The following is a 22313-nucleotide window of genomic DNA, read 5'->3' on the forward strand; positions in this document are numbered from 1 at the left end:
AAAACAGGAATAGAAGGAAACTTCCTTAACATGATGAAGGGCATACAGGAAAAGCCCACACCTAACATCATTCTTACTGGTGAAAGACAGAAAGATTTCCTTCCAAGATCTTGAACAAGACAAGGACGCCCACTATAACCACTGTGATTCAAAACTGTAACTGGAAGTTCTAACCAGAGCAATTAGGCAAGAAAAAGAAATAAAAGACATCGAAATTGGAAAGGAAGAAGTAAAACTTCCACTGTATGATCCTATATACTGAAAGTCCCAAAACATCAACAAAGCTATTAGAACTAACAAATTCAGAAAAGTGGCAAGGTACAAGACAAACATGAAAAAATCAGTAGTGTTTCTCTACACTAGTAATGAGTAAGCTGAGTAGGAAATCAAGAAAAAAATTCCATTTACAAAAGCAACTAAAATAATCAAATATCTAGAAATGAATTTAACCAAGGATGTAAAGGACTTGCACACATAAAACTACAAAACACTGCTAAAAGAAATCAAAGAAGACCTAAATAAATGGAAGGACAGTCCATGTTCATGGTCAGAAGACTAAATATCATTAAGATGTCAATTCTATCCAAATTGATTTACAGATTCAATGCAATCCCAATCAAAATTCCAACATCCTACTTTGCAAATATAGAAAAGCCAATTTATCAAATTTATTTGGAAGGGTAAAAGGCTCTAAATTGCTAAAACTATCTTGAAAAAGAAGAACAAAATTAGAGGACTCATACGTCCTGATTTTAAAACATATTACAAAGCTATAGTAGTCAAAACAGCATGGTACTGGCAAAAGGATAGATATATCAACAAATGGAATAGAGTTGAGAGTTCAGCAATAGACCCTCACACCTATTTTCAGTTGATTTTTGAGTAGGCTGCCAAGCCCACTCAATTGGGAAAGAATAGCCCCTTCAACAAATAGTGCTGGGAAAACTGGATAGCCACATGCAAAAGAATGAAAGAGAACCCCTATCTCAGACCATATACAAAAATTAACTCAGAATGGATCACAAACCTAAATACAAGGGCCAGGACTATAAAACTCCTAGAAGAAAATTTAGCAAAACATTTTCAGGATCTCATGTTAGGCAATGGTTTCTTAAACTTTACACCCAAAGCACAAACAATAAAAGAAAAATAGATAAATGGGCCCCCTCAAAATTAAAAACTTTTGTGCATCAAAGGACTTTATCACAAAAGTGAAAAGACAATTTACAGAATGGGGGAAATTATTTGGAAACCACATATCCAATAAGGGTTTAATATTCAGAATATATAAGGAAATCCTACAACTCAATAATAAGAGGACAAACCAATTAAAAATGGGCAAAATACTTGAATAGACATTTCTCCAAGGAAGATATTAAAAATGGTTAAAAAAGATGCTCAACATCAACTCAAAATCATAGTGAGACATTATTTCACACCCACTAGAATGGCTACTGTTAGAAAAAGAAACAGAATATTTCAAGTTTTAGAGAGGATGTGGAGAAACTGAACACTCATTCATTGCTGGTGGGAACGTAAAATGGTGCAGTTGCTATGGAAGACAATTTGGCAGTTCCTCAGGAAGCTAAATATAGAATTATAATATGACCTGGCAATCCCGCTACTACATACATACCCAGAAAAATTGAAAGCAGGAACTCAGAGTTGCACACCAATGTTCATAGTAGCATTATTCACAATTGCCAAAAGATAGAAGCAACCCAAGTGTCCATCAACTGGCAGATGGATAAATAAAATGTGGTATATACATACAACGAAATATTATTCAGTTGTAAAAAGGAATGAAGTCCTGATACATCTGACAACACAGATAAACGCTGAGGACATAATGGTGAATGAAATAAGCCAGACACAAAACAACAAATATTGTATGGTGTCACTGATATGAAGTAACTAAAATAAACAGACTCATAGAGTTAGAATCTAGAATATAGGTTACCAGAGGATATACTGAGGGTAAAGAATGGGGAGCTGATGCTTAATTTGTACAGAATTTCTTCTTAGATTGATTGTAAAGGTTTGGAAATGGATAGTGGTGATGGTAGCACATTATTGTAAGTGTAATTAATAGCAATGAATTATGCATGTGAATGTGGTTAAAAAGGAAAGGTTTAGGCCCTGTATGTTACTAAGTGATAAAACATGGGAGTGTATAACCACAGTGAAACCTGCTGCAGGCAATGAACTGAGGTTAAAGTACAAATGTAAGAGTGCTCTTTCATGAATTATAACAAATGTACAATACTAATACAAGGTGTTAATAATAGGGTGGTTACATTAGGCTTACCTAATATAAACTATAGAGAATAGTTAACAGTGCTATTTTAATGCTCTTTCATCAATTGTAACAAAGGTACCACAATAAGGCAAAGTATCAACAATGGGGGAGGTATACGGTAGAAAACATACTTCAAAATAAAGTTTAAAAGGGTTTCAAGGCACACTCAGTTTGATGTCATGTTACGTCTTCATCATCTGGCCTCAGTCTGTCTTCCCAGATCGAACTCCAGTCTTTATCTTCCTCCCCTACATCTCGCCCCCAACCCTACACTTTTAAGCATAATGGATCATTCATTCGTTCCCAAACACTGGGCCTCGTGCCTCCAACAACTGGCCTGGAATTCTAGCCTATCTACTTCCAGGCCCAACTTAAACATCGGTTTCCAAATGCTTTGCCCAAAACGCCCCCACAGTTAGGGCTCCCGCGGGGCAACTGGCACATCCCTTTGCCGTAGCATTAACACTGCGTGTTGATAACTTTGTTATGTAAAAGGCCTGGCTCCCTCACATGTCTTTTAGTTCTTCAGGGGCAAAACTCATTAATTTCAGCATTTCTAAGCAAGGAATACATAATGCTACCTCTCTCTGGATCACTTAGTAGAGACGAAAAGGCTCTCGGGTGCAATAAGCAAGAAGTCAAGGCAGCCCCACATATCTGGGTGGGAAGCAAAGAGAGCAGGAGAAAATAAAAGTCAGTACCCACTGGCCACCTAGAGACCTAAGAGCCCAAATTATAGGGAAGGAGAAAGGGAAGAGAGCAGCAACTAAGGACCGGAAACATGTATGGTCACCAAGGAGCCAGACGATCCAAGGCAAGCCGGACTGAAAAAAGTTTGCAGCCTAAAACTGGAAAGAGAGCCCCATTTCCCTAAAACCCACCCTGTTCCATCACGATCACCTGCCAAAGGGAGAAAGGATATCATATGCTAAGTTCAAAGAGGCTGTGAGCAAATGGTTTAAGTTGCGTGCAGATGACTTCTTAGAAGTTCAGGTGACTGAGACTCCTGCCAGGGCTGTTCTATGCAACAAATTATCTGGTGTCTATCAAAGACAAGAGGCAAAACTCTGACCACTTAGAGAAACAAAATGTATGATGGTATAAATAAAAGCTTTCCTGGTTGCCTACTGTGTGGTCTAGGGTCTCACACACACATTAATTGGTTTGCTCAGCTCTGCCCCAGGAAGTGTTGAAGGTCCGGATCTAAAGACCATACTGAGAATCAGTCTGTGCTGGTTTGGAGCTGTTGTATACCCAGAAAAGGCCATGTTCTCTTAATCCTTTCCTGTGGGTACCACCTACTGGGGGTGGGACCTTTTGATTAGGTTGTTTCAATTGAGATGTGGCCCAGACCATTCCAGGTGGGCGTTAATCCTTTACTGGGGTCCCTTATGAGAGGATAAAAGGCAGAGACATTTGGAGGGAGCTGAGAGAGAGAAATACCCCAGAGAAGCTAAGAAAGAACCCACAGATGCTCAGAGGGAAAGCCACTGAATCAGAAGCTGAAAGCGACAAAACCCAAGAGCGAAGGACCAGCAGATGCCAGCCATGTGCCTTGCTGCCTGACAGAGGAACCCCGAATGCCAAGGAAATTAAGAAGAAACCCAAAGAAACTAAGAGAGCCATTTTGAAAACAGGGCCTAGGAGAGAAGGACCAGCAGATGTCACCATGTGTCTTCCCATGTGACAGAGGAACCCCAGATCCCAGCAGCCTTCCCTCACAGACGGTATCTTCCTCTTGATGCCTTAAATTGAAAATTATTATGCCTTAGAACTATAAATTTGTAAATTAATAAGTCCCCATTGAAAGAGCAAACCCATTCCAGTATACCGCATTCCAGCAGCTTTAGCGAACCAAAGCACAGCCCTCAGGGAAGAAGGATCCCAAAGTTTTATAAGTGTGTTTTGGAGAGAGGGGAGGGGCATAGGAGGAGGTGACAAACTTGTTTTAGTAAAGGGAGAGAGATATTTTCATAGATGGATTTAGGAGCACTACCAGGAGTCAGGAGGCAAGCAGCCTAGGAAAAGGAAGCAGAAAAGTGGCTCTGGACCAACTCAGAATTCAAATGTCCTTTTTGCCCCAGGAAGGTAAGCCTCAAGAAGACCCCATCCTCAGGGACCTACCCACTGGCCTCTCAGCGGGACAGGCCCACGGGCTGCCTCCACCAAAAACATTAAACAACAGACGAACAGCAACCCTCAGAGAAGACCAGGTCCTTCTGGGGGCAATGATCCCAGGAGACAACTTAGACTGACTCCAAGATATTGCCAACAGGCTGCTTCTCCTTTTCTAAAGGATCCTGTTTGAAAAGCAGTTGAATATCCCTAAGAACAAGTCATCCACACTGCTCACAGGTGCTCTATGCAGCTGAATGATCCAGTTTCCAGCCCAGACCTTCAGGTCTTATTCAGTGTGGGCCCAGAGGGGTGAGTAAGGACACAAGGAGTGGGCATTCAAGGAGACCAACTTCAGTCCAAGAGGAAGCAATAGTGTCAATGGCTGCAGAGATCCCACTTATGGTTGAGCAGGTTATTCACTGTACAAGGGCTCCCAGGAGTTGAAATCCAGTGTGTACTCCAGTGGGGAGATAAATCTGGCCATTGTTTTTGGGCTTCTGGAAAGGTGAGAAATGAGCTTGGAGGTCCAAGAGAGAAGCATTTCCATTTAATGTTGAGTTAATATCAGAGATTCAAGGGCAAAGGAGGATGATGGCCCCACTCTGTTTTGTTCCCCACAAGACAATCTTGAAAGTGAGGAAAGTAAGCAATGAGCTGGGAAAAAGGTGGCCGCATGGGATGGTAGAAAGAGCCCAGGCATTCCAGCAGACAGCAAGATCAGCCACTTATTGCCTGTGTAGTCAGGGGCAAGTTACTCAATGTCTCTAATTTCCAGTGGTAATCTAGGGAGAAAAATGTCTACTGCATCCATCAGTTGTGCAGATTAAATAAAATAATGCAGGTAAAGTGCCTAGCAGAGGGTTGGCCCTCAGTGGACATTCGGTAAATGGTGGTCCCCATGACAACTGCACAGCCCTGAAGGGGAGAGAGACACGCCTCTAACCTTGATGGGCGGGTTCACTGCAGGGGCAGGATCACTGCAGATGCAGGCAGTCAAATATGGGAGGGAGCGATACTAAGATGGCTTTGCATGAAAAAACAAGTAAATGCATTCATTTGTCCAGCCTAACTGAGAATAGATCTCTTGGGAGTCAAGCCTGTGGCTCGAGTGGGTTGTAATCTGAACCTGAGCGGCTCTCCAGCACCACAGGGTTGTAGGGGAAAACAGATGAGTTTAACTCTGCAGCACAGTGCCTGGCCAGCGCAGGTGCTAAGCAAATGTGAGTTCCTAACCCTTCTCCCCTGGGGACTCTCAGATAGTGCCCTCTGTCCCAGAGGCTGACCCTGGCAGGTTGAAGAAAGTTGAAGAATTATTTTCTATAAGTTCTACTGAATTCACTATACAACGGCGATAATGATTATAATGCCAACTAGCATTTCCTGAGCATCTTTTATGTTAAAGGCCCCATAGAGGAAGTGAAGGTACTTCTTCCATATTCTAGATGTCATCTCTCCACTCGGAATTTTTATTCCACTTACTATGTACCCACTTAGTATATATCACTTCATTTTTTATTTATTATAATTATGAAGTATTTCAAACATCATAATTATCTGTAATGAATGATGTATAATCTTCCTTGCATTAGTGGAAGTCATTTAGGTACAAGTCTGTCACATTTAATTGAAGGCAATATGCATTTGTTCAAAAATTTTACTCCATGCCTCAGACTATTTACATAGCGTATATAAATGAATAAATTCAGCATTTCAAGATAGCAATCATAATTGAACACCTGCCAAGCGCTTTATGCGTTTTCCCATTAAATTGTCAGTGCAAACAGCAAAGCAAGTCATTACTCCTAGTTGATAAAGAATGAAACTGAGTCTCAAAGACATTAAATAACCTGTCCAAGTTAGCAAGTCTGTGTGAAGTGATACTATTTTTATATAAACCAAAGTTACTGACAGGAGAAGGCAACGTGAAGATGGAGCAGAGAGACTGGAAGCTGCTGGCCGGGAAGCCTGGAGTGATGTGGCCACAAGCCACGGAGGCTGGAAGAGGCAAGGAACAGGTTCCCCTGGAGCCTCCAGAGGGAGTGTGGCCCCACCAACACCTCGATTTCGGCCCAGTGAAATTGATTTGGGATTTCTGGCTTCCAGACTGTGAGGGAATAAATTTCTGTTGTTTTAAACCACCAAGTTTGTGGTCATTAGTTACAGCAGCCGCAGGAAACTAATACACTGTGTATAAGGCTCTGAGCCTCACAGGACTCATAGGTAATGACCCCTTTCTTGTATGATAACTTGGGTCTTAGCGGGACAAGGGGATGACCGGGTCACAGAGCTTACTTTACTGGAATAGGTGGCTCAGTGTCCTCAACTGTAAAATGGGACTATATGAGGGTCAAATGACATGTGTAAACAATGTGACACATAGTAGGTACTATATAAATGGTTGTCACTCCTATTTAACTGAATCAACAATGGGTGCAGGCTCCTGCAGGGTGGATGCGTAAAGGGAAGGACAGTAATCCAGAGGCATAGCAGGAAATTATATGGAAGCATGTCATCGTTGGCTGGCACCAGGCAATCGCTGAAGAAGCCCTAGGCGATCCCAGAGGCAGTCAGACTCCTCTTCTGGGACACATATTATAGTCAGGTTTTTTCCATAGCCCATCATCTTTCCTCCAGAGCCTGGAGTTATGAATGACTTGGAGGGGGTTCAATGCAGCATTCTTATGGCAAATGTGATCTCTGTTCTGATAACTAATGAAATATTTCTGACGCTTAAGAAATGCCACAAGAAACAAACAAGGGCTCTTTGGAGTTTTGTCTGAAATCAGAGTAATTCAAGCTTAAAATCTGGCTCCAATCTTTCCTAACCTACAGGAAGAAATGTACATACCAGTGGGCCCAGCTCTGCTACAAAGAACTGAAAAGGGCTAAGGTTTCCGATTTAGAAACCAAAGCATATTAAAACACTGCTTATCTGGTTAGCATCATCAGGTAACTTCTTGTCAAACAATTCAGAGACTAAGTGGAATTTCTGCTTCAGAAAGTAAAGAAACAAAACTTTCCTTGAAGGAGGAAAACGAAAAACACCAAAAAACGGTGGAGTGTTCATCTCAAACAGATGTACCTGCTTTCTCTGCTAACTGCCCAGGGAAGCCAGGGAGGTTTTCCAAAGAGAAATGCAGACGAGGCCACGTGGTTTCAACTCTCCCCCCCGCAACCCCCCACCATGTAACAAGACTCCCCAGGTATCAACTGCGGATCTGGAAATCGGCATGTGGCTTTCTGAACTCTAATTAACAGCAAGTTTCTCTGTCCAGAATCGTGCAGGGGCCCACTCGGCTCCAGGGGCCTTCAGAACAGAAACAACATATTGCTCCAGAGTTATTAATGATGAAATGCAAATAGCCTCCAAGAGAGTGGGCAGGCAGGGAGGGGATAAATAAACAAACGATTCCTACCCTCAGCCAGTTCTCCAGGGAGGTGGGGTTGGGTGGGTCAACCTGTGATCTAGGCCTGACCCTGCCGGCCCCATTTCAAAATTAACAAGCCTCTAGAGTGAACACACACGTGCACAGGTACACGCACACACTGGCACATGCAGCCGCATGCACGGACATAACGACAAAATTGCGAAAGGGACAGAAGGCTCTAAATCCCAAAGGTTACCTGGTTGATAAAAAAATAATCAAGATGTTGTTATTGAACAGTGTCTTGTGATTCCCCTAGGTCATCCAGTTAGCAAATGATGGAGCATAGACAGGAAGTGGGAACTAATGACTTCCAGTCCAGGGCTTTCAGCGAGGTAAAAAATGTGAATGCTTCTAAAGAGAAGGCCTAAAGCCTAGGGAAAGACCAACAAAAGAAGATCAGATGGTGAATAACACCTTTAAGAAAAACTCAAGTTAGGAAAAGAAGTCTGTACTGAGGGATCTGGAGGCTTGCAACGTCAGTGCATGTAGAAAAAAGAAAGACCACCACATCCTAGAAACGTGTTTGAAAACATGTCTGATAGCCAGGTCTCTTGGCCACCTTCTTCTCTTCTCATTACACTCAGTGGCAGAAATGATGGTGGGGACATTTGAAAGAGCAACTGGGCATCAGTAACACATCGACACATAGCAAAAGAAAGACCTGAATGAATGGACTAGACCCCTGTATTGTATAAATATGGAAACTGAGGCTCAGAGGCATGTCCCACCCAGGATTGAAGCATTAGTGGCAGAGACGGGAACTGAGCCCTGGACTTGGGGCTCTGAACACAGAGCTCTTCCTTCTATACCAAGCTGCCTCAGGCATCTGTTGTTTTCAACTTCATTACAGCCACTGTCCTTAATTGATACTGCATGTCGAAAGAACATTTAAGAGTCAGGCGGGGAAAAGCAGGATATTTCTTCTTCTTTTTCGTGGAAATAATATTGCTAAATTTACCACAGGAAACAATCAGACATGATGTAGGAAAAGTGGCAGGTGGTCGTGATAGCACAGATATTGTCCCATCACCTGAGTATTCTTAAAACTCCAAAGATGCAAGTACTATTATGGTAGGCTGAAGAGGGCCCCCAGAAAATGTCCATGCCCTAATCCCTGGGAACTTTCCTGCATACAGCAAAAGGGTCTTTGCTGAAGTGATTAAGGATCTTGATGTGGGGAGATTATCTTGGGTGATCTGGGTTGGCCCAGTGTAATCACAAGGGTCCCTGTAAGACAGAGGCAGGGGATTGGACTGAGCAGTAGATGTGACAACAGAAGCAAGAGGCTGGAGTGATGGGGGGAAAGGGCTGTGAGCCAAGGAACGCAGGTGGTCTCCAGAAGCTGAAAAAGGCAAGGAAACGGATTCTCCCCTGAAGCCTCTAGAAGAAACACAACCCTACTGGCACCTTGATTTTACACCCTGCATTCTAGAACTGTAAGAGAAAAATGCATGTTGTTTTAAGCCACTAAATTTGTGGTAAGGGTGACAGCAGCCACAGGAAACTAATACAACTATTAGAAAAGCAGGGGTGCGAACCTTAGCACACCAGCCAAATAACGCTGGATTTTGAGATCTAGGGAGATGGAGTGTGGGGTGGGAGAGTCAAAGATTTTGAAAATCATGAGGGAGCACAAGATTTACACTGATACACAGGGAACACATCACAATGCTTAACGACGGAAAAAGAGTTGGTCATCTATGTTTACAAGGATAGTCTGTGTCAAAGAATTTCTAGTTCAGTCCCCTTAGGGCAGCTCGTAAAGTCCGCCCTGGAAAAGAGGCTGTGGACTTCCCCAGTCTCGTCTGGACCCTCCCTCACAGGCAGCCTGTGCTCTAGCCACATCAGACCATTTACGACTCTCAGAACGTGACATGCTCGCTCTTGCCTCCAATTCTCCACCCCTGCAGTTTGCTCTTTGGGGAATGTCTTCCACACTCTTGGGCTCTGAGAAAATCTTTCTTCTTCAAAGCTCAGCTCAGTCATTGCTTCCTCTGGGAAGCACCCCCCGCCCCGGTTTCCACAGTCTTCCTCTCTCTTTCCCTCTTTATTACAGGAATTGGCTCATGCAACTGTGGGTACTGGCAAGGCCAAATTCCATAGGGCAGGCAGCAAGTTAGGAACTCTGATGAAGGTTTCCATGAATTCCCCGGGAGAAGCTGGCTGGCTGAAGTAGAGATAGACATTCTTCCTTCTGATCGCTGAAATCATCAGCTCTCCCTTTGAAGCCTTCATCTGATTGGATGAGACTTCTCTCATTGTTGAAGGCAGTCTCCTTTGTTTACTGTAGATGTAATCAGCCATGGATGCAATCAACTAATGATTTAAATCCATGAAATACCTTCACAATAACAATCAGATATAATCAGCCATAGATGCAATCAACTGACTAATGACTTAAGTCCACAAAATATCTTCACAGTAACAAGCAGGCCAATGCTTGCTTAACCAAACAACTGGACACCATAACCTAGCCAAGCTGACACATGAACTTAGCCAACACACTTAGTCTTGTAAATGTCTGCTTGCCTTCTCCCCACCCCTCCAGCATGAGCCCTTTGAGGGGACGGACATTTCTTGTTCCTCTTGTGACACCAAGCCACCTCCTTCGCCCATCCACACCACTCTTCCCCAGCTTTTTCCTGCCTTTTCCACATGGAAAATGCAAACTCATCCTTCAGGGAAGTACCCTCCACCATGAAGCTTTCCTTGATTCCCCAAGAATCAGTCCCACCTCCGTGCTCCCGCAGCCCTCTGCTCATCCCACAGTAGAATACTCATCCCACTCATGGTGGCAATGTGGCTGCTTCTGCATTAGACTTGGGGGTCCTCGAAAACCACACCTCCATCTGTCTATACCTCTTGTGTCTAGCACAGTACTTGACCCACAGTAAATACACAAGAAATGAACATTGACTTAATCAAAATAAAAACAAAACAGAAAAGTAATACCCAGGCTATCTCTGTTAATTAAGCCTGAGATCCAGAGGTAGCCTTTAAAAGCAAACCACTTTTTTATGGGAAGACTTTCTTTGCATGGCCAACTTCTTGATTATAAGTAGTTGGCATTTCCCTGGGCTCCCAGCACAGACTTTGAAGTTCCCTATGGACCCAGTTTCACTGTTACTACATAAGACTAAAAGCTTTGGGGTAATATTGGAGAATGATTTCATTTTCCTTCTCAGTCAGAAAGGTATTAGTTTATCAAACTTATCTTAGTTCATGAGTGATAGCTTTAACTTTGAAAAAGGGATTATAGAAGTACAAGTCTGAGTGAAATATGATATAGCACAGATTTGGGTCTAAACCCTGACTCTCTGGCTTTCCTTCTCTGTGACTTCAAACTAGACATTTACTCTCTGAACCTTGAGTTTGTCATCTTTAAAATGGGAACAATATAGGTCCCCCACACCAGCTGCAGTGAAGACGAAATTAAATGTTGTACATAAAGCCTCTGCCAATGTGCCTTCAGCCATACTAGAAGCCACCTTCACTGAGTGTGTGTAAAGTCCCTACACTCTGCTAAGCACTTTGTATGAATTATCCAATTCAGAGCAACCAATGGCGTAGTTGTATCGTGGTTCCCATTAGGGGAAGGCTACACAGCATCAGAACCAGACTTGTTGATTCCAGAAGCTGAACTCTCAACTATTGTGCAGTTTACAGCCTCTCGGATGTGTGTGTCCCCATTCACCCCCATCATTTGAAGGTCTGGCTAATAGACTAAAAACAAATAAATATATTTCTAAAAACCAATCAGTGGAAAGCTGACCACAAACTGCTCCCGAAACATGGATCTACATAGCCTGGGCCAGAGCACACCTAACCCAGCCAGACCACCTCCCAGCGGGAAACTGGCCCCACTTCCCTGGGAGGTTTTGTGAAGCCCACCCTCCTTGACTTCTTTCTGCCCCCAAACACCTGACAGGACACACCCACCCAGGATTTTCACAGCTGTGACTTCCACGTCGCAGGCTCCAATCAATGTCTTCTCCTTAGGAGATGAAAGTTTACAATTTGACAAAGCCCCTTGGAGAGGAGATGAGTGTTTTTTACCCTGGGAATCTGTGAAGTAAAGCCCTCATCCTTCCCATTCCCCAGATTCCAGCTAGTTAAGGTGTAATGACCAGGAAAATGGACTAACATAGACAGGCGGGCATGAGGAAGCCCCCAGGGAAGGAGAGCCTACCTGCCGACAGGCTCTGTGGCAGCCAGAGCAGTGAAAAGGTTACCTGAAGTCACTCCTCACCTAAGAGTGGGCACTGCTTTCAGGTCCCACCTTGGGGAAAGCTCAGTTAAACTTCCCACAAGACATTTACAACAGGCTCTTCTCTAAGGAAATGGACTTGGGCTCTGGGTATCATGGGCCTCTCTCTGGACACAGTTTTCACTATATATTTTGGGAATGGGAAGAAATCCACCTTGGTTTCAGTACTGTAAAAGTGCATGCTCTCACTAAGAGGGGCTCCTTCTAGCTCCCTCCAATCTTCAAGGTACCCATTTCTAGAAGTTGAGGGGAAGTCTCTCCTGCTGAGGAGTGTCTTCAATTTTATAGGTGTGAGTTGCTCCACTGCTGCCATGTTCTGCAGGCCTCACCTAAGCAGCCTGCTGCCCCCCACCCCATCCCACACCCGTTAGCCATCACAGGGGCACAACCATGGCTGTGGCATAAGGGGAGGACCTGCTTGAGTTCTATTATGAAATCTGTTCACCAAGACATGCAGGCTGAACTCCCCCATCCAGAACTTCCCCAGGCTGCTATCACCGTGACTGAACCCCAGCAGAAGGCCACTCTCTGTGGAGGGACTTTCAGAGCAGACCACACCAAAAAGGGGCAGAAGCAGCATTCAAGCCGAGATGGGTCTGAATTCCAGAGCCTGTGCAGGTTGGCCCAGCCCCCTTTTGCCCCTGTCATTTCCCTTGGCCAGGAGTGGCAAATTCACAGCCTATAGAGGCTGAATGGGGCCTAAAGTCATATTTTGCTTAGCGTGAACTGTTTAAAATTTTGAGGAATTAGTTGCCAACATTTTTAAATCAGGAATTTTACATTTAAAATCTAGACTTTCAGTTCCTCGTGGAGAGTAGAAATGTTTGGCAAAGCTGAGCCCACATTTCCACACGGCCAAGGAAGGCACCCCCAGTCTACCAGTATCCAACCACCCACTTCACACATTTCAGCTGCCTACCCAGCCCCAGGGAGCATCTGAGTCAGTGACCTCAGCCTGGGCAGAAGCCTGGCCTTCCGCCCTTACTGAGACCCCTCCAAGCCTCCTTTCCGCCACCCTCAGATGCCATCAGTCAGCGCATTTGACATATGGCCTCAGCCCTACCACATGTCAGCCAAGCCTTTCACTAGCCTTAAACCAAGTTGTCTAATAAGGCCAAAGCCCAGGAAGAATAATAATTACACAGACTATATAATCCCTACTTGCCATCTTTTCATCGTAATTCCATCAACTTTCTGGGGCTATCTGGACCTGAAGATGAATAAGCATACTTATTTATAACGCATACATTACTCATATAAAAATATATAATATGTATATATATGTGTGTGTGCATGTGCATACACACATTCATGCAATACAGAGACAAAGACAATTAGAGAATTATAATTATAGAATTATAGATTTTCCATGAGGATCTTTATTTTGTTGTTTTCATATTTCAATATTTCAAATTTCAATATTTTAAGTGGTTAAATATGTAACTATATGTGATTTTAATATTTGAATCTCCTTATAATTCAGATAATTATATTTTTTAATAAACCAGGAAAAATACCATAATAGACCATCTATTCCAAACTTTGGTTTGGAAGACATCACCCCCATAAGCACAGTGGGCAAAGAACTGGAGGGTCACACACCAACCAGCTGGGTGACCTTGGGCAAACCACTTGGCTTCTTAGAACCCTGATCTCATCCTCTGTATTGGGAAAAAAAAAAAAAAAAAAAAAAAGACCGAACTGATCTGTAAGCATCTTTGGGCCTAAAGTTACAGTAAAGCAATTGACCATCTCCCATGTGTCAGGTGATTTATATTTGTTTTCCCATTTAATCTCAAACTGACCCTATGAGGAAGAATTTATTATCCACATACTAGAGATGAGGAAACTGAGGCACAGAACGATCCCACATTAGGGAGGTGCAGAGCAAGGGCATGACCCCAGGACTTCCTGGTCCAACATACCTGTTCTCACTGCTGTGTCATCCTGTCATGTCTGATTCAAATAGCTGAATCATAATTCTTTTTCCAAAGAACTGAAAAGTGAATTGAAATTTAGAAATTTTCAACCATGTTGGTAAAAAGGAAATGCCAGTAATAAAAGCCTAAGCCACTGGCTTTGAATGATTAAGACTTTTCAACATAAAGCCCCCTTGTGCTATTTATTGGCTCTTTCACCCAACTTCACCCCTCCCTAACACAGAGGCTCCCGGTAATGCCCACCCCGCCTCCCCACTTCTCCCAACTAAACTAAACGACAAGGGGGGTAGGCAGTAATGACAAGGAAGAGAGAAGGGGTAAGAAAGCCCATGGAGATACCCAGAGAAAATAGTGCCACTCTCCAGGGAACTTTGGGGGAAAGCCAAAACGACAAAGGGAGAGGTGTGAGTGGGACGAGTGGATCTTTGGGGAAAAGAAATGATGTTCATAAAGGATTTTTAGGATGTTTTGATCTGTATTGTAAAAACTCCATTAAGGATCCCTGGGAGAGTTCAATAAAGGCTGACATTATGTTTTAAGGCTTTTTAGGGGGGGATTTGTATTGTGTGCGCATGCATGCATGTGTGTTTTATAATGGGACAGAGGCCTGATATGGAAAGTAAGGGGACACAGGAAGTTTCCAGATACATCCCAGCTATGTAAATTCTATTTATTCATCAAGGGTGGGTTCAAATCCTACCTGCTCTGAGCAGTCTCACCTAACTACTCCATCCCACAAGGATGTCCCCTCTTTCTGAACTCTGGTCACCCCTTTACCGTTTCCAGGAACATGCTGTGTTTCCTGGGTTTGCCACTCATCCACCACCACAGTCTAAAGACCCCAAGGAGAGTGGCTGAGACTTCTATTTTTTTGAACCCCTTAGATGCCTCATCCTAGGTATAAAGATGTCTCTGGTTAAGGAAGCTGATTACTGCAAGGAAGAGATGCAGATAATTTCCAATGATAAACGTATCTCCTATATTAAGCCTTGGCTTTCAAATCCTATTCACTTCTCAAGACTTGACTCAAACAGCAGTTTTTCTTATCACACCCTCTGGAAGTGAGCAGCCTCTTCTGTAAATTTTTGAAGGCCCATTTCAGTGTAAAGAACTTTAGTGGTGAACTCTGACAGACCTACATTTGAATTCTGGTTCTGTTGCTTCTGAACGTGAAAATCTTGAGCAAATCACTCCACCCATCTGAGTCTTGGGTCCCTCATCTGTAAAATGTGGACAACAGTGCCTGCCCCCTAGGGTTGTGTGAGTTCTAAATGTTATCATGCATTTCACAGAGAGCCTCCAGATAACACATGCTCCAAAATGGTGGCTATCACCATTGCTATTACTACTTCCTACACCATCATTCACATAACAAACATCACACTGTCTTGTACTGAAGGCATTTACGTACACATCTATTCCAACCCTCCAGAGCAGTGCTTCTCAAACTCCGGAGTACATGAGAATCATTTAAATTGAAGCTGCCTAGGTCACACCACAGACCTGCAAATCAGAATCTCCATGAGGCAGGGGAGGTAGCATGGGTTTGGCATTCTATATTTAACAGGCCTCCCCGAGTGCCCACAAGTGATTCTGATATGTGCTCACCAAAGTCTGAAAATTCTGCCAGGCAAGATTCAATTCCTGAACTCTTTTCCACAGAACCTTGAGGTTCCAAAGAGAAAACTCCTGGGCCAGTGGTTCTCAGCTTTGGCTGGACTGGACTCGTATCAATGTCTGAGGATGACCCCCACAGATTCTGATAGAATTGTTGGTAATGGGTCTGGAATGTGGCCAGGGTATCAGGATTTCTAAAAGATGGCCCGAGGAATCAAGGCTGAAAACCACTGCCAAATTTGGATCTAGACCCCAGCATTCAGCAGCGATAACTTCTGAGGTTTCAACCAGAGCTGCTCAGCTTTTGTCTGTGATACAAACTAAGCCTCCATCTAAGACTGAATCTACAGAAAGGATTCTTAAGCTTAAAAAAAAGTAGCAAGTTTGAAATCAGCTGCTCTAGACTGTAAGAGCTTGAGGTCTTACAACCTAGTTTTTAGTCACCTTTGTGCCTATCTTAAGGCTTCAAACTTTAGTGGATGCTTAGTAAATATTTGTTGGAAGGTTGAATTGTTTTCTTTTATTTGTTATCTGGCTTCAATTAAGTTTTCAGTTCCCTAGCATAGCAACATAACAGTTTCTTAAACATTTAAGCCCTAACAGCCTTTGCCTCAAACCTCAAACCTCAAACCTAAAATAGAGAGCGGAGCAGACAGCCATCCAGAGAACCCACTGACATTTCTCCTTGGGGATCACATATACTATGCAAGTTCTTAATGAGTGATAAATATAAGCAAATGTGACTTGCATCAGCAGGAAGAGCATGACATTTTGTCAGTAGCACAGGCCTCCCAGGCTAATATTTGGATTGTTTCATCTGAAACTGTCAAGTTACAAGAGTATGATAAAAACTTGCACAAACTTCATCATAAACAGTAACTGGCCCCTTGTCAATAAGTCAGAAGAAAAAAATATCCTGCTGCCAAAATGCACAGGCCAGAATGCCGACAGCAGAGGCCCACAGCCAACAAGAAGAGCGAGAGCCTGTCCTTGGGCAGCACTTCTAGGTTCTCTGGGTTCTCAACCACATCCCCCACCCCTATAACTGACACCAGGCAGGAAGCTGAGTGCCACAGGGACCTCAGAGCCAGCCTCATCACCTTCTGAGTCCAGCTTTTCCACTGGCTTTGGGTAGTCTTTTAACCTCTTAGCATCTCTGATTCCTCCTGGGTGAGATTTACTTCATCAGGTCCTGGGTTTGAATCCCAACTCTTCACTCACTAGTGGCCTTGGAAAAGTTACTTCACTTCTCCAGGTTTCTGTTTCCTCACCTCTAAAATGGGGACAGTATTAGTATCTATCTCATAGAGTTGTCAGTATAAAGTGATAAGAACGGTGCCTGGCACAAGGTGGACATTCAATACACCTTAGCTATTGCAATTCTGAAATCAAAAGAGTTTTGCAAACCAAGCTTTTGTCTTACCTTCATTTTATGCTTTTGCAGCTTTGGTGTCAAAACTCATTGGGCAGCAACCTTGATATTAACTGACACCAGGCTATTTATGGTCTTTTTTTTTAATCCCACTTGGTATGAAGAGTCAGACATTTCACTCTGGAAATAATGTGCTTGATTTGGGGATGCTGCCCCATATCACAGAGGGAATGTTATCAACATAAAATATGCCATGAATTACCTTTCTAAAATCTGAACAGTGCTGAAATCCCAAAACACGTTGTCCATATCAGATAAGAGCCTGCAGAGCTCTGTTACTATGTGTTGTGGTTGGGATAAAAGGAGATAACAAACATCAAGCCCCTAGCTTGTAGTAAGTAGCAGATCCTCAGTCCCAGAATGACATTGGAGGGCACTTGGATTTCTGTGCAGAAAAAGACAGAGATAGAAGCACACTTTCCAGGCCAGCCCTCTTCTTACTCTCCCACTTTGCTATTTTCTTCCATCTACCCAAATTTGATGCATCCTACAGAAAACAGCTAAAGCCTCTAGCTTTTCTCCCTTTTCTGAACTCCTATTGCTCCAGGCCAAGAGAACATGGTTGGGGAGGGTGGGTTGCATCTCCTCTCCACCTCCAGGTGGCTGACAGTGACAGCCTGTAGGACTGGGCTAAGACGGATTCCCTGCGGCAGCTTGGCCTCAGTGGGAAAGGGGTGGCCATCGATGCACATGTCTGAACTTCAGGTGGGCCAGAGGGGCTAGGCTGCCTGCCTGGCATGCTCGTGCCCTGCCTGCATTGGGCATGGACTATTTCATATATTAACCTTGGCTTGAATACTAAATTATACACTTTTTAAGTACAGAGAGCTATGCTTAAAAATACTAAAATATACACTTAAGAATACTAAATTATACACTTTCTAAGCACAGAGAGCTTATCTTACATTCTTTGTTCTTCTTTTCCGTGTTTATTTGTTTTAGTTGTTGTTATTTTTGTATTAATACCCCCTCAGAATCTATCATGGACTTAGGCAATACTGCTGAATGAAAGCTGAATCTGTAAATATTTGTCAATTAATTCGCTGACATCCTCTTCCCAGCCCTCTTCCCAAGGAAGCTCCCTAATATGGTATATTTATGCTGGTCTGGTCATGAGAGGCATTTTAGAACTATACAACTATTTTGAAGTCACTCTGCTATTTCTAGCATTTATATTTTATTAAGACCCTAAAAAACGACTGGTCCCTTATTGGGCATATCTTCAAAGCAATGTGTTCACTCAAAATACTCTGGAGAAACTTTCTAGAAAAGTTCATAACATCCTGAAACCTACTGCCTTGGCACATCTAAGACTCCAGAGATTTAGCACTGTCCTAAGAACTCACAGCTCCTGGATTAGATATCAGCTCCTGGATTAGAAGCCTCCTTGTCCTGTGTCCTCAGCTCAGATCTACACACCCTGCTGCCATTGATCTCTCTTCGCTCCTGCACTCCTGACCCTCCTCCTTTCACCTTTCCATGGGGCCTCCCTAAGAATGTCTACGGGCGTCCGCAGAATTGGCTTCCTTTGAAGATTATTCACAACCAGAGTGGGGTGGGAGTGGCTTCAGCCCTTTATATGGCTGCAAAATAAATCAAAAGATGAAAGGGGACCTCCTCCCCACCCAAGAGCAGCAAAGCATTAACCGCGCAGAGACTGCGGTGTGAAGCAGCACGCGCGGCGTGTCCGGGGCAGGGGCAGTGGCGGGGCGGGCGGGGTCCGGGACGGGCTGTACCTTCTTTCCGCTGTGCGTTCCCGGCTCCGGGCCTGCGGGTGCCGACTGCCGCGCGGCACGGCGGGGCCCTGGCGGCTGGAGTCGAGGCCGGAGAGAGCGCGCTGCTCCTCGCGGCTCCGGTGCAGCGGCACGGAGGTGCGGACGGCGGACACCACGTGGCCCGCGAAGGCACGCGCGGGGACGCCGGGCCGCGGTTGGCCGAGCGCGCGGTACGAGCCGGGCAGGCAGGGCCGCGTCTGCTCCATCACGCCGCCGCTGCAGCTGCGCGAGCAGGCGGACCAGGGACCCCAGGCACCCCATACGCCCGGGGCGCCGCCGCCGCCGTCCTCGGGGGTCCCCTCCACCGCCGCCATCCTCTGCGGGACCTGCGGAGACAGGGGGCAATTAGGGGACCCCGCTCATCGTTTTTCCCTTAAAGACACACGGCAGGGCCAGCTTGTCCATTAGGCACACGTGGGCACAGTGCCTATTTGAAAATCGGATGAAAAAATTGAATATAATCCAGCCAGGGTTATATTCGTCTTTATACCAATGCAGTGGTAAAACGTAATTTTTTTTAATGGAGAAAGGGGTCCAGGAAGGCAAAAGTGCCTGGGATACAACTCAGAAGGTGAACTCACTGCCCTCCCCACTACGTGGGACCTGACTCCCAGGGGTGTAAATCTCCCTAGCAACGCAGGATACAACTCCCGGGGATGAATCTGGACAGGACACTGTGGGATTGAGAATATCTTCTTGACCAAAAGGGGGATGTGAAATGAAACAAAACAAAGTTTTAGTGACTGAGAGATTCCAAATGGAGTCGAGAGGTCACTCTGGTGGACATTCTTATGCACTATATAGATAACACTTTTTAGGTTTTAATGTACTGGAATAGCTAGAAGTAAATACTGAAACTATCAAACTCTAACCCAGTAGCCTTGACTCTTGAAGATGACTGTATAACTATGTAGCTTACAAGGAGTGACAGTGCAATTGTGAAAACCCTGTGGATTGCACTCCCTTTATCCAGTGTATGGATGAATGAGTAAAAAAATGGGGACAAAAATTAAATGAAAAATAGGGTAGGATGGAGGGGGGATGATTTGGATGTTCTTTTTTACTTTTATTTTGTATTCTTATTTTTACTTTTTCTGATATAAGAAAAATGTTCAAAAAATAGATTGTGGTGATGAATGTACAACTATATGATGGTACTGTGAACAGTTGATTGTACACCACGGATGACTGTATGATATGTGAATATATCTCAACAAAACTGAATTTAAAAAAAAAAAGGGCCTGGGATACACAAAAGTCATGATGTGGACCTGGCTTTGGGTGCCTTGGCCTTGCAGAGCTCAATGTGGTGTCCTCAGAGCAGACTGAGGTTTACCTCTCAGGACTTGCCTCTTAACCCCTGTTAACCCTCGGGCCTTGGGGTTCAGGCCAGAAGGACTGGGCTCCCCTTGAGCTGCAGGGAAGAGTCATGCTGTCTTCTGTCTCCCTGCAGTGAAGGCAACGTGGTGAAGCGGTTTAGAGCTCCAGCTCTCAGGCTGCCTGGGGTCACATCCCTGCCACCAATTCCTAGCACTGTGGCCTGGGAAGTTACTAAACCCCTCTGACCCTCCCTGTCCTCTAATGAAGGATGGTATCTACTTCATGGAGTTGTAACCAGACTGAATTTAGGTCATCCATGAGCATGACCAAGCAGAGAACTTGGCACCAAACAAATATTTTGTTAATAACAATAACGGTAGTTTTCCTACCTCCGTGTTGAATCAAGAAAAGAGGAAAATTCAGATAATTTAATCTAGAGGGTGATCCCACACTCCCATTCATCTACTTGGTCATTTCATAGAGACCTACTAAGTGCCCCCAAGATGCCAGGCACAGAGCTAAGAGCTGAGACATCGTGGTTCCTTCATTACACAAACATGTTCTGAGCACCTGCTGTATGCCAGCACCGAGCTAGGACCTGAGGAGGACAAGGAAAGTGCTCCAGGCCCAGCCATCCTCCCAGCAAGGCGCTCACACAAATCACTGGGACCCAGTAACAGAAAAGCTCTATGCAGGCAGCTGAAGATCAGGGAGGCTCCTCCCAGAGACTGGCTGCCCTGGCTGGAGGGATGGGGTGAGGGGGTGTGCCCCAAACCAGCTGTAATTTTTCAGGCAGCCACTCAGTGCCACCTGTAATCTCTGAATCTTTACAAGATCCCTGGGTCCTGTCTTTCTCATCTTACAGAAGGGAAACAAGGTTCAGAGATGCTGTGCCATCTGCCCCAGTCACATCTTGGAGCAGAATTTGACCCCAAGTCTAGCCAGCTGTCAATATCCACACTTTCCAATACTCCCTGCTTTCTTCCCCAGCAGACAGCTGCTCTTGCCCTTCAGGATCCTTCTGGTATTCCCCTCCTCCATGTAGAACCCTGGAGCAATGGTATGACTTTCCTGAGAACATGGGTTTTTCAGTGAACCTTGAGGTTACATCTGAAGTGTAAAAAGGCCCTGAAGTTACCCTGCCATCTTAGCTTTCAGCAACAGTGTCTGACCCAAGGAACTAAAGAAGTATAAGGAACTTTGCAAACGTAACTCCCACCTGTTTATCAAAAACTTCACTTCTGGCACCTCTAGAACTTCCACGGTTCTGCCCTGCCTCTGTTCTCAGGGGCTCCTTGACAATAGGGGCTGCAGCCCCTGACCACGGGTGTATGAGCTGCAGGGCACAGAAGACCCTACACAGTGCTGACACACTCAGCTCATCACCACCGAATGTGGGACCCAAGAGAGCAGGCCTTTTATCTGCTTATAAAAACACACAGAAACCAATCTTTTGTTCTTTCTTCTCTCTTACTTTTCCTGATTTATTAATACCAAACTGATAGTGGATTCATTGAGGTGGGTAGAAAAAATTTGGGAAAAAACAGGTCACAATATTGATTTATAAAGAAATAATTAAAATGTGTAGTATTGGCACCCCCAAAAGATATGTCTGCATCCTAACCTCAGGAACCTGTAAATGTGAACTTATTTGGAAAAAGGGTCTTTACAGATGCAGTTAAATTAAGGATCTCCAGATGAGATCATCCTGGATTATCTGGGTGGGGCCTAAATCTAATGACCAGTGAGGTGGTTTGGAGCTATGTACCCCAGAAAAACACATTCTTAAACCTAATCCATTCCTGTGGGTGTGAGCCCGTTGTAAATGAGACCTTTGATGAGGTTACTTCAGTCACTTCAGTTCCTGACCTTAATCACGATGGGTCTTCATCTATTACTAGAGTCCTTTATAAGCAGAATGAAATTCAGACAGAGAAAGAGAGAAAGCCACAGGAAGCAAGAAGCTGAGGGTCAGCAGAACCCAGAAGAGAAGGGAAAGGACAGGAGAGGCTGCCATGTGCATTGCCATGTGACGGAGAAGCCCCAGGACCAAGGATCGCTGGTAGCCGGCCCCAGAATGCCACAGTCTTTGGGGAGAAAGCATCACCTTGATGATG

The 22313-nt window shown here is 44.4% G+C and overlaps 1 protein-coding gene across 1 annotated transcript in view; it reads right to left on the bottom strand.

Moving 5' to 3' along the window:
- Positions 1-22313, bottom strand: part of THSD4 (thrombospondin type 1 domain containing 4) — a 685670-nt gene that overhangs the window by 554874 nt on the left and 108483 nt on the right. Inside the window, exon 4 of the mRNA XM_037833526.1 lies at positions 18838-19202. Coding sequence (XP_037689454.1) covers positions 18838-19202 — 365 coding nt within the window. The remainder of the gene's footprint in view (positions 1-18837; positions 19203-22313) is intronic.

Source organism: Choloepus didactylus, chromosome 4, assembly GCF_015220235.1.
Source record: "Choloepus didactylus isolate mChoDid1 chromosome 4, mChoDid1.pri, whole genome shotgun sequence".
Lineage (NCBI taxonomy): Eukaryota > Metazoa > Chordata > Mammalia > Pilosa > Megalonychidae > Choloepus > Choloepus didactylus.